The 12,724-nt window shown below is 36.8% G+C and overlaps 1 protein-coding gene across 1 annotated transcript in view; it reads right to left on the bottom strand.

Moving 5' to 3' along the window:
* The window catches only part of RP1 (RP1 axonemal microtubule associated), a 189,021-nt gene that overhangs the window by 102,626 nt on the left and 73,671 nt on the right, over positions 1 to 12,724 (bottom strand). The window contains exon 26 of the mRNA XM_050708777.1: positions 4,390 to 4,615. Within this exon, the coding sequence (XP_050564734.1) occupies positions 4,390 to 4,615 (226 nt within the window). The remainder of the gene's footprint in view (positions 1 to 4,389; positions 4,616 to 12,724) is intronic.

Below are 12,724 nucleotides of genomic sequence, written 5' to 3'. Positions count from 1 at the left end.
GGTGTGCCTACAAGAACACACTAGTTTGAATCAAGAAACTGAATTCCCTGATTGGACCTCCTTATTTCTTTCTTGTTTGTCGCATAGAGTGGTTTTAGAGAAAAAAAAAAAAAAAAAGGGATACATTCCAGGAAAACGATTAGGATGATCTTGACAGAAATTGGCCATCAGACTGCAGGAACAGTCTAGAACAAGCCCAGAGTAACTTCTCCTTAAATATGCATGACAGAAATGTTGGATTCTTAGTTCATTGGGTTTTTTAGCACCTATAGGTTCACTGTACCAATCCACTCCCATCAGTCTGACAGTGTAAACAGACAAATGGGCCAAGGAATACAAAATCTAGAGAGATGAAAAATGATGTACAATGTTAAAATTATCACACCTTTTCTATTCAGCCCTCACTTAAGAATGGTGATACAAAATATTAGTACTGTGTAACATGGTACTGCTCCAGGTTCTTATTTCGATATGATGTCTGCTTTAATGAAATAGTCATTTTGGCTTGATTCATTACACAGAAAGATGGAATCTCTGTCATGGGATTTTATCATTGACTACTCACCACCTGATTTGCAGAACCAGTGTTTGGTACTGCTGTGACAGAAGGGTAAAATACAGATTGGGGCAGCATTAAGGCTAAAAGAGAACAAATTCTTAATGGCTGATAGTGGTTGAGATGTACTATCTTCCCCAGAACTGAAACATATATTATGTGAGGAGTCATAAATACAAAAACACTATCAGGTGAAGACATTTCAGTTAGAATTACAGTTCGCAGGCTTTACTCCTGATATTTAGAGAAATATTCTAAAAAACATATGGGAAAATTTTGAATGATTTAATATCTGTAATGATTATCCTAGGAGTCTAGCACTGGAAATTCAAGCTAAAACCTTGCATGTGAACACGTTCTTTACCTGTTCAGCCTCAGTACTTAGGTATATAAGCATAATATTTATGTAGGGAAAGGGCCTGGCATGAAGGTTATCTGCTCATTGTAGCTGTAAGTACCAGGAGATAGCCTTTCAGAAGCTGCTCAGGGCAGTTGAGAAGAAAAATACGGTTTGCTAATAAGCTGTTCTCAAGTTTTGGGGTTGATAAAAGTTTCCAGTGATGTTTTCCTACTGCTGCTTATTTGTGGAGGAGGGAGGATAAGGGGAAAAGATGTTTAGTCTTTGGAGTCTGAGTCTCTGGACTCCCTTCATTTACTCTCCTGGTCACAGCCCTGGCTTGTAGCAAAACAGTTACAGCACATCTCTACAGTGCACTGACACAGTTGGGGAAATGTCTCCAGTCAACTGTCAGCTGTAACACTGCACTGCCAAAGTCTCAAACAACAGCCCCCAAAACACAGCAGCATTACAGACTTAAATTCTCAAAACACCCAAGTAGAGCAATGAACAAATCTTCCTAGTCAGTCATTTTGCCTTCACTACTGTACAAGATCAGCTACTTCAAAGAGAAACAAAACAAACAAACAAACAAATAAACAAACAAACAAACAAACAAAAAGCAAACCCTGTGATGCATGTAATGTAACATAACAGAATAAAATTTCTGAACTATTGTTCAGATTTCATAGCCCCAGCAATTTCATCCTGAGTAACACAGAGAAGGTAATAATCTCTAGAACATTTCAACTTTGGGAAAAACAAAAAACAAAACCAAAAACAAACAAACAAACAAAAACACTTACTAAACAATTTTACAATAGGAAAATGAATCCGGACTGTTTACATAAGTAGTCGGTGCCTCTTGAGTGATTAAACAAGGATACAAATTTTGTAGAGATAATGCTTGAGTCATTACTATTTGCTTCAGTCATTTTTTGCATTTTTTCAGTCAGTCAGCACATTCTAACCTCTTTCTGTATTTGTGTGCACATTTTCCCTAGTGGAAAAGTCTAAATATTTTGAGCTGGATTTTTTCTGGCCACAGCCTCAAGATTTGTCTTCTGTCTCAAATCAGTACAGGTATTCCTTCAGTTATGTGAACATTCTTATTTGAAGTTTATAGTCAAATAAACAAAAGAGTAAGAAATTTTGAAGCTTCTCATATCTTGCATCAACTTAGATCAGAATTTTCATTTCATTTGGTAAACTAAAAATAATGTCTGGAACTGCTAGAAAAAGTGACATGGACAGTCAGAAAAACTAAAGAAGGTTACCAATATGAGAAATTTGGATGGAAAAGAAAGGATTTCAGAGAGGAAGTTAAAGAAAAGCTGTCAGAATCTGTAAATAGCTTAGGAAATGAAGAAAATAAATTATAAAGAAAAAAAAAAATAAAGACAAGGAATCAAAAATCAACTCCACAGTTTTGAGTCCTCGTTGGGTATATAGTAGAGTTTGGTTGGAGAAAGCCAAAAAAGGGATAAGAGAAAAACTACCCTTTCTTCCACAGAAGAAGCTGGGTAATAAGGTATTAAAGAACAGCAAATTAAAAAGTGTGCCTTCTGAGCCTAATTTGTATTTGTTCATTTTGTTTAAAGTTTTCATCACATCATTTTCATAGTTAAGTGTATTACCACTAGTAGATACTAGATTGAACTGAAAGTACAGGAGACAAATTACTAAATCATATCAGATTATCATTAAGTAATAAGTAGTACATCATTTATTCTGCTGGAGAAAATGACTTGATGTGGTTTGTCCAGTACTTGTAAGCAATTAGCTTTTAAATGGGAAATGCAGATGGATAGTGTTTCATTTGCTTGTTCTTGAGAAGCTAAATAGGAAATCCTTGGGAGGCCTTGCTGAGTTTATATTGATATTCAATTTAAATGTGCCTAAAATCAATAAGTAATTTGTAAAACTTACAATTTCCTGAAATTTCCAAATCCTTTCTAATGCATCTTTACTTAAAATCTTGAGACATATATTTTGATAAAGATAATGCTCCTGCAAAAGCAATGAAAGATTCAGTAATAGTATGATTTAAAAGTCTGAATAAACATGCTTTTTAAAAAATATTCCTAGCCTTTGACAGCACTGACCTGATTTTTCAGTGCATTTCACCTTGCTCCATCACCTACAACCACCTGAATAAAGTGCACCTACCAGAATATTAGTACTTTTCTATCAATGGGTATTTCAGGACACATAATACAGATTTGAGTTCTTCATGTTGAACTAATTGTTTATATAACTTAACTGTCTTCTCCACTATTTTTCTACTGTACCAGAATATGACTTTTATTTAACTGTAAGAAGCAGCTGTGCTTCTTACACTGTGGTATATGCACCATGGGGTCTGGTTCATCCTGATCAGTCCAAGTTTTTGAAATCTTGTATTCAATTCACTAAATACTCTGTAGAATAATTAAAAAAAAAAAAAAAAAAAAAAAGAGCAGAGGTGAGCTGATGTGTTTCTCAGTATCTTCTGGCTTCTTCAACAGAGGAGATCAGTAGTCCTCTTTGGCCTTGAAACCCATAGAAAACATTCACATATCACCAGTCTTTATAGCTTTTCCAGAGAATTATGTTCTCTTAATATTTTTCCCATTTGATATTTTCTTCTGAAATGATTTGATCTCACTAAGTGCATGATGACCCATTTTTATCTTGAACCACTGATTCTGTGCGATAGTCACTACTTTATTTTGAATACAGTTTGCCTGAATGATAGCAGCTATGTCTACAAGACCTATCAATGTTGGACAGTATTGTCTAACAGCTGTATCATTGTCATTCTGTTAATGTCAAGAGAATTCTATTAAAAAAACATTGCGCTAAACGATTATACTGGCTCTCTATTCCTGTATAGAAGCTCAGGACTGTTTAAATAATAACGTGATATGATGGGCTATTTTCTGCTTCACTTGAAGAGAACAGAGTGCATCAAAGCTGCGGATAAACTTTGAGGCCGCAAAAGTGCCACCCTGTAGCTAACAATTTCTATGTTAATGGCTGTGACTTGAGTCTGATTTGGAAAACATGAATGTGATGATTCAGATCACAGATTTCTGGTAAAAAATATCTTATGCAGCAAAAGAAAGTATGACATCAAACTTACTCTAAGGAACTTGATGTCAGATGACATTACATACCTTGATATGCCTTGATTTCATGCCTTACATGTATAGGCTAGTTGTTCTAAAGAGAAGTATTTGCCAGTGATTTAGGGGTAATCTGAGATTCCATGAATTTTACAGGGGTAAGATACCCTGGCCATAGCTATTATTCTGATTGTACGGAGGAAGGGAATGGGATAAAATGATCACTTCCCACTTGTTTGGAGTTAGAAAGTGTCTTGTAATGGAAGGGATTGTTTCATGGTTACACTGACTTTGGGGCAGTCTGCCCTGGAAAAAAAAAAAATGAAAAGCTGTCATATACTCAAAGGATAAGGCTAGTGAACACATGGTCTAAAATACTAAGCACATACATGGCAAAAGTTCCTTTGTGGGGTTTCTTATTGCCAATTCTCTCCATGTATCACCTTCACCCTTGTCTTCTGCAAGCCAGCACTCTATGGGTAGACAAATCTCTTCTTGAGAAAGAGGGACTAGTCTTTCAAGTCTGACTTCCTCCAGGTACCAGCTGGGATCATTTCCAGTGTTATCATGGCCAATGCGGATTTTATATAGCTGCCCAAGATCCCTGAGATTAATCTGGAATGACAACAAAAAAAATAAAAATAAAAATAATATAAAATGTTATCTTTTAACAATCGTTCTTACACTGGGCATGCAAGCTAAGCGTGCAGCTAACATGTAACCCAGAGTTCTGTTCTTCAGAAAATGAAGCCTTAATATGAGTCCCAGAGCAATCAAATAAAAGCATATGAAGTAGTTTGCAAGAGTAATTTAATTGACTCAAGTACTGTATTATTTAAAGTGACTAAAGGGCTCAAACAATTCAGTTGCTTTTTAGATCTCTTGACAGCATCCAGTTTGTAGTGTGTTAATGTAAACCTCTATTTCTAGACAAATACTTTAATGAACAGAAGTACCTTCAGTCATTGCTGCACGCAGTAATATATTTTGCAGTCCATAGAGTTACCATCAGCAGAGCTCCATTAACTATTCCTACCACTTATCAGTCTGCTGTGGCCCACTTTTCTCTTTGTCTTCTATTTTTATGTGCACTGGTGTCAGGGTTAACCCTTTATGTAAGTGCTGATGCCACACTGCAGCAAATTTAAACAATAAAACATGACTATGTCACATTGAATACTGCAGCCCTGAAATAAGAGCCACTTTGTTTTGGACTGCAGAACTTTTTTGAGCAATGCTGATGGCAGGAACCTAAGCACAAAAGCAGGGTTAACCACTTTCATTTTCAGTGATGTGTTTGAAAGCTGATGGTACAGGGAAAGTAATCACAGAGAGGGGAAAAAAATAGTTGTTTCTTTTACCATCATACCAATTTGCTACTGTTTAGCAATAAAATAAATAGATAGATAGATGATAGATAGATAGATAGATAGATAGACAGATAAAAATAGACAAGCAGATAACAAACAGGAACGTTGCCCCAGCTGTCAGAATGACTAAAAATGATGAACTAGGATTTGGGTCTCCATTGGGACTGTTATGGAAGGTAATATTCATGTCTGACCCAGAACAAGAGTTTTCCCTTCAATGTTTTTTGCAAAGAAACACTGCACACTAATGTTCTTAATGGGACAGCTCTGTGGAGCTGGGGAACACAGGCAAAATAGACACATACCGCTTTCACTCTTTTGTTGAAATATTTTCCTAGGCAATTACACAGGCTAGTCTAACTCTGACATCTCTTGGTCATGAGGACCATCACTAAATGGTGATGGTCCTCATGACCATCGTGATGGTCCTCATGACCACCATGAAGAGAATCTTGCAGCCTTAGTTGATCACCATTTCCTTGCTTCCCTGAGATAAGCCTGGTGCAATGTGGGCTCAGAAGATGATATCATGACACATGGTAATGGTATAAAGTCTGAATAGAGTCACACTTACGGCCAAGTAGCAGGTTTTCCTATATTAAAACAGTATGTTAAAGTAAGAGGTGCTAACTGAACGTACAACTATTGTAATAAAATCATGCCCATTAAAAATATGCTGCTAATACTCACAGCAAAATTACAACAGCAGATAAAAACTCTCTGGAACTAATCACAACTGTAGCCAAGATGTAGGCTAAGTTACCATAATAACCCTCTCACACAGCCACAAAGCAGAGACCTTTGCAGTGGGCAAGTGACTGCTAAGGTTGCCTTGCAAACAAATATAACAGTATATTAGAACCCTCCCCCTTAACTGCCAACTGAATGGATTATAACATTGACCAAAAACAAAGGTGGTATTCCCTTGAGATTGAGGCACTGGCTTCTATTTGTGGTGCAGAAGTTTTAAAAGGCAATTTGGTAAAAAACAAACAAACAAACAAACATTGAAATCTTGCAACCTCATGCCCATGATTAAATTAGCCCTTGTTGAAGGAAGAGTGTCAGAAGCATCTTTGCATACAGTTTTAATTACCAGGTCACTGAGTCAGGATCAGGAAACTTTGTTGAAAAGCCTCTTTTGTCTTCTGAAGTATCAAATCAGTCATTTGAATAACTGAGAGTTTATTAATAAAAAAAATCCCACACATATATAATGGATATCACCACACAAGCAGGCTGAAAAGTGGGCTCCTTGATTTATTTAGCATATCATGTTAATATGTGTTTTTTTTTTTTTTTTTTTTTTTTTCCCCCAGAAGGAAATCTAAGATGGGTAAGATGGGAGATAAATTTCCAGGTGAATTTGCAGAGTTTCAACATTGTTGGTGATATTTAGCAGACCACTGGTACAACCAGAAAGAAAAGCTCACAAAAAAAATAAGCAGAGATACGTTAACTGAACAAGGAAAAAAAAAGAAAAAAAAATGAAATAGAAGGACTTCCTGTTACTGGATAAGGAACACTGGATAAGTAACCCACCAAAATTCATCAAATGGAGTTTCCAGAAAAAATCCATACAGAACAAAAAGCACTGTCCAGATGGTTATGTTTCTCCAGGAGACAGTCCTATTTGCAAACAGTTTGATTAGATTCACTAACATCCTGTTTAGCATCTCTAAATTTCTGTATTTGTGTCTTCTATGCTTCCTATCCCTCCTTAACATTCAGGCTCTAAAAGAGGACACAATATAGCAACATTAAAGAAGTTATGACCATGTGCTGATTGTGAATTTGTCCAAAGTGTCAAGTCAAATGTATGTGTGCTTTTGACTACTACTAAATTCTCAAATTATGAGATTTTTAGAATGGTAAATTGTGCAGGAACATAGAGCCATTATAGATAATGGCATACTTCTGGGACTGAAAGGTCTCTTAAATATAATTAAAAATACAGAACACTGACAATCTAAAAACATGTTTAATAATATATATGTTTCTGACTAATTGTTTAAGGGCATTCTTGGGCCAAAAAATATCATGTTTATTCTTGTGTGGAAATTAAGGCAAGGATGTCAACAGCAGAGATCAAATCAGTTGCATATGATGTTCTGGAAAACATAATACAATTACAAACATAGGTGCAGCTTCTGTTGTAGTTTTGGGTAGGAACAATTTATCTTTCTGTCAGAACAGATATCCACATTGGTCTCTCAGTGGTATTGACTTACTTAACACATTACATTTTGCCAACTGGAATTCTGTCAAATATATGTCAAATTTTGCTCTTGCAGAGAAATGCAGAGGAAAATACTCATATAACATGGTTGAGCTAATGATATTATTATGCCAGCTGTAAGCACTGTATCTTGAGGTTGTTCCTTCATTTCCATTATTGACTAAATCATAGAATCATAGAATGGTTTGGGTTGGAAGGGACCTTAAAGATCATCTAGCTCCAACTCCCTGCCATGGGCAGGGACACCTCCCACCAGAAAGCCCCATCCAACATGGCCTTGAACACTTCCAGGGATGGGGTATCCACAGCTTCTCTGGGCAACCTGTGCCAGTGCCTCACCACCCACATAGTGAAGACTTTTTTCCTAATATCTAATTTAAAACTCCCCTCTTTTAGTTTAAAACCATTCTCTCATGTCCTATCACTGCAATTCCTGACAAAAGTCCCTCTCCTGCTTTCTTGTAGGCCCCCTTTAGGTACTGAAAGGCTGCTATAAGGTTTCCCAGGAACCTTCTCTTCTCCAGGCTAAACAAACCCAACTCTCCCAGCCAGTCTTCATCTTGAACACAAGATGACATTTATAAATTTACTTTCACACCCAGAATATTCTGCAAAAAGTTGTACAGCAAATTTGACTCTGTTGCCCTAGTAAACAACATGCTTACAAAAAAACTTATTCTAGCTGTTCTCTACTATAGTTTCATGGCTGCAAAAGTAACTGAATTTTATATGGAAATAGCCTTTCTAACAGAAATGCAGTAAATGTCCATGTAGAGGCCCATGCAGAAGGGTCCCAGAACTAAAGCACCAGTTTAGAATTCAGACAACTATATTTTATTCCTGGATCTGCTTTAGGCTTCCTGAGAAACATTAGATTATTCACTAGCCCTCTTTGCTTCACTTTCTTAAATTTACAACAAGGGCAACACTTAACCTCTCTCACAGGGACACTGCAAAGCGCTATTCACAAATGTTGATATTCTCAGAAGACACAAGTCCAAAATTCTGTATTTTTTCTAAAATTTTCTGCTCATTTTGGGTTGGTTGCTATTTTCCCATAACTCAGTCAAAAATCACCAGATGTAAATCTCCCAGCTAACTATATAAAGCTAGTATTTTCTCTCATGGATAATGTGATGTCATTTAGTTACCTAGTCTCTCTTTTATATGGGAATGCAATTTCTGCTGATGCTAGCAGAAGTTGTGCACAGAATAAGGGAAGAATAAGAACAAGTTGCTCAAGTGAATATGTTGTATATCTGCTGAAAAACACAGTCAACATAATAAATGTATTCCACCAATGTAAACAGATGCTGTAGGCACTCAAAACTTCATAAATGACAAGGAAACAGCTACATGATGTATTTTAGGATAAGTCTACAATGGCTTGAGCAAACTTGCTAGAGTCCTTGGAACTATATCTGAGTTAGCACAACAGTCCCTCAGACCGATAATACTGCTTCTCCAGGCACACTAATGCTGGTGGCCACTGAACAAAAGTGTGGCAGCAAAAGTGGCAGCTTGAGTTTAATCTTTTCTGGTTTATATAAAAGAAATAGAATTGACAAAATCATAAGATATTCAATCCTCAAACAAAGAACATGGTCAAAGCATTGTGACAGTTCAAAGGTTAGTTTATTTAATATATTAAAAATTAATTTGCAAACTTTCTTCCTGTAAAATCTTCAACCTGATATAGTAGAGTTTGGGTGTGGATGGAAATTTAAACTTGTAAAGTTTAAAAAGTAACAGTTTTTGGACCTTTCTGATTTGGCTTAGGTCAGCCATGCATAGATCATTAAAAGACCCAAAGTCCCGCAGAGTTAACAGCCTGTAAACACAGGTATCTCCTTTAGGCAAAAGAACCCAGATATCACAAACATCAGATATGCTGACCTTCCTAGGGATTGCCTATTAGAAGGTCTTCTCACAAATGCTAACCTGACAACCTTCCCAGGACAGTTTTACGTACTATCAGAGTCACCACTTGTTGACTGACTGCGAAACCCCTTCTGATGTGTCAGCTGAGTTGTGCCAATTTCCATGATGAGCTCTGAAGAGAATGGACATTTTGGCTTCATACAGACCCTTATGCTTATGTGAGAGAGATCGCCAGCACTTAATAACCATAATATCTTTGTGAGTACAATAATCCCAGTAATTCTATTCTCATTGTAGTATTTTTCTTTTTGTAATAGTATTTTTTTGCCTGCTAATTGATACGACTGTATTCTTTGCTCATTACTGCTACTTTTTTTTTTTTTGTAAAAACATAGGACTAAACTCTCTTCTCCACAAAGGCAATGAGAACATTTTCTTTAAACTTTGCCATAGAAAACTTGTCCTTACTTTTTGAAATTGAAGCCTAACAAAGCTCATATTTTACAATTTTCCTTAAGATAAAATCTAGATTTACTAGGAAGAAGTTAATCCTAAAGAGAATGCAAGGACTACATTTTAATTCTGTTTCTAAATGAGCTATGCAAATACTTTTTTCAGTCCCTAGCATACAGATACTTTGAGTGAAGTCAGTATGACCTATTTTCATGTACTTGAGATGTTTAACTAAGTGAAAAGTAAAGTGAGACCTTAACAAGAGACTGTTCAGTGGAAAGATACTTCAGTAAATGGATGGAAAGAATATATGTAATGACTTTATTTCTCTTTATATAGTGGAAGGAGCAAAATAATGTCACTATATTCGTGTTGTACAGACACCATTCTGCAATCTCTTTGAAATAAGCTCAGGCTAGCATGAAAATCATTTGTATAAGTCAACACTTCAAGAGTGGCTCCACCAAAATCTCAATGTCTAACACAACTGCTAGAGGCTATATTTGACAGACAGTTATTAATTTCATGTAAAGCAATCTCATTAACAGAATTTCAGAGACGTCATGTGCAGCAGATTCCCAAAAGGATGAGAAATCATTGACTTCATTAGTTTAATTTTTTCAGCATCTGTATGTAATGGAGAAATCTTTGGATGTAAAAGACATTTTTACTTTGTGAACATGCAGCTGGCACATGTTGCCAAAAATATCGTAACGGATGTACCAGCAAAGCACCCGTGGTCCACCCACAGAGCTTGCATTTTCCAGAAGTCTGAACTCAGCCTATTCATGAATTGTAGTCAATGAACTTGGTACAATTATGCATTACCTCAAGAATCAGAATATGCCACAGATGTTCACATCTTAACAGTCTAATGAAAAAGGTGGATATAGACATGTAAGAAGTAGGTTTACAGGCCACACAAAAATCAGCATTATTTTTTCTCACTTCATACTTGCTTTGGTCACACAAATAAACTGGGTAAATAAGCACTGCTCATTGCACAGTGAGTTACACACTTTTTTTTTTTTACAGTCCACTCAACCTCTTTTCATCCTGTAGCTAGTTCCATATCATATTCATTCCCTTGACCTTCCAATAAAGGCTAACAATGTGCTAGTATTCACTAAAATGTATGCCAATTATCCATTTCCAGGTTAATTAGAGAAAGAAAATGTCACATTACCATTACTTGCTCAACTAGCAGTACCAACAGCTTGTTTTTTCCACCCTGAAGTACAACACAGGAAAATGTTTTAAGAATAACATTAAAGATGTGGAAAAACTCTTTTCATTCTCATTGTGGATAGTTATGCCAGCTCCATGTATTTACAGTATCAGGGTGTCAGGCCTTAAAAATAAGCATGAAACTTCTGTATTAGGAGAATGTAGCTACTTCCATAACTGAGATTTTTTTGAGTGGTTGGCAGTTTTCCAAGCTAGACCAGGAGTATTTTACTGGATGTGAAACTTTTGACAATAGATGGGGAATTAAAACACTGCCTACCAGAGGATGCGAACTGAAATACAGCCTAGCATTGGCTATAATAAAGCTCAACAAAGGTCTGGCCATGTAGGAAAACTTACGCTCTACTTAACCTTCTCCACATGCACACACATCATGCTAACAGGATGATGCTGTGATTGGATGAGAGCACCTTATGAATGAAGAATTGATGGATCATAAGAAAGATTATGCTGGTGAGCACATAACAATGCTTTGAACAGTCTGAAGATTCATGGAGACTCATTTAAGAGAAGGTACATACAGAACAGTCACCTCTATCCAAAACCTTGGAGTAAGACGGGATCTCTGATTTACTTTCCTTTTGACCATTGATTCTGTAATAACCTGGCAGACTATGAACTGACCTATGCAAAATATGTCTGTCATCTCCTGGTGGATTTATAGCAATATTTATCACTCAGGCATGAAGTCATCAGCCCTGAAAAAAATATGACATCCAACAGTTGAATACAGTGCCTTCTCTCAATCGTGTAGGCTACTGGGAGCACATCAGGCTTTCTGTGTTGCCTTCCTAGGGAGTAAAGGATATTTTTTTATCTTGATGTAAGGAAGGCCAATAACCTTAGGTGCTGAAGAAGGAAGAGCACAGCTAGCAGGTCAAGGGAAGAGATCCTTTTCCTCCACTCAGCCTTGATGAGACAAATCTGGAGTGCTGCATCCAGTTCTGGGCCCCCCAGTACAAGAGGCATGGACATACTGAAAGAGTCCAGTGAAAGACCATGAAGATGACAAAGGGACTGAAGCACCTCTGCTATAAGAAAAGGCTGAGAGAGCTGTGACTCGTCAGCCTGGAGAAGAGAAGAACTCAGGGGGTATGTTATCAATGTGCATAAATACCTGAAGGGAGGAGGTAAAGAGGCCAGAGTCAAGCTCTTTTCTGTGGTACCCCATGACAAGACAAGAGGCACTTGGCACTAGTAGAAATATTTATATTGAAATATAAATCCACTTAAACATATGGAAAAAAAATAAAAAGGATGAGAGTGGTCAAATATTGGAACAGATTGTCCAGAGAGGTTCAGAGAGGTTGTAGAGATATCTCCGGCTTGGGAGATATTAAAAATCTGAGCAGGCAATGTCCTGAGCAACTTGGTCTAGCTAACCCTGCTTTGAGCAGGGAGGTAGGACTTTCTAACCTCAACTATTCTGCAGTTCTGCAGACCTCAGTGCAATGGAGTCACCTTATTGACATCATTATATCTGAGGTGAGAACCGGATTCAACATCTGTGGTACTAAGAAATCCCTACAGTGC

The sequence above is a fragment of the Cygnus atratus genome, chromosome 2 (assembly GCF_013377495.2).
Source record: "Cygnus atratus isolate AKBS03 ecotype Queensland, Australia chromosome 2, CAtr_DNAZoo_HiC_assembly, whole genome shotgun sequence".
NCBI lineage: Eukaryota > Metazoa > Chordata > Aves > Anseriformes > Anatidae > Cygnus > Cygnus atratus.
Note: the sequence above shows the minus strand (reverse complement) of the source record. Positions and strands in the feature narration are given on the sequence as shown.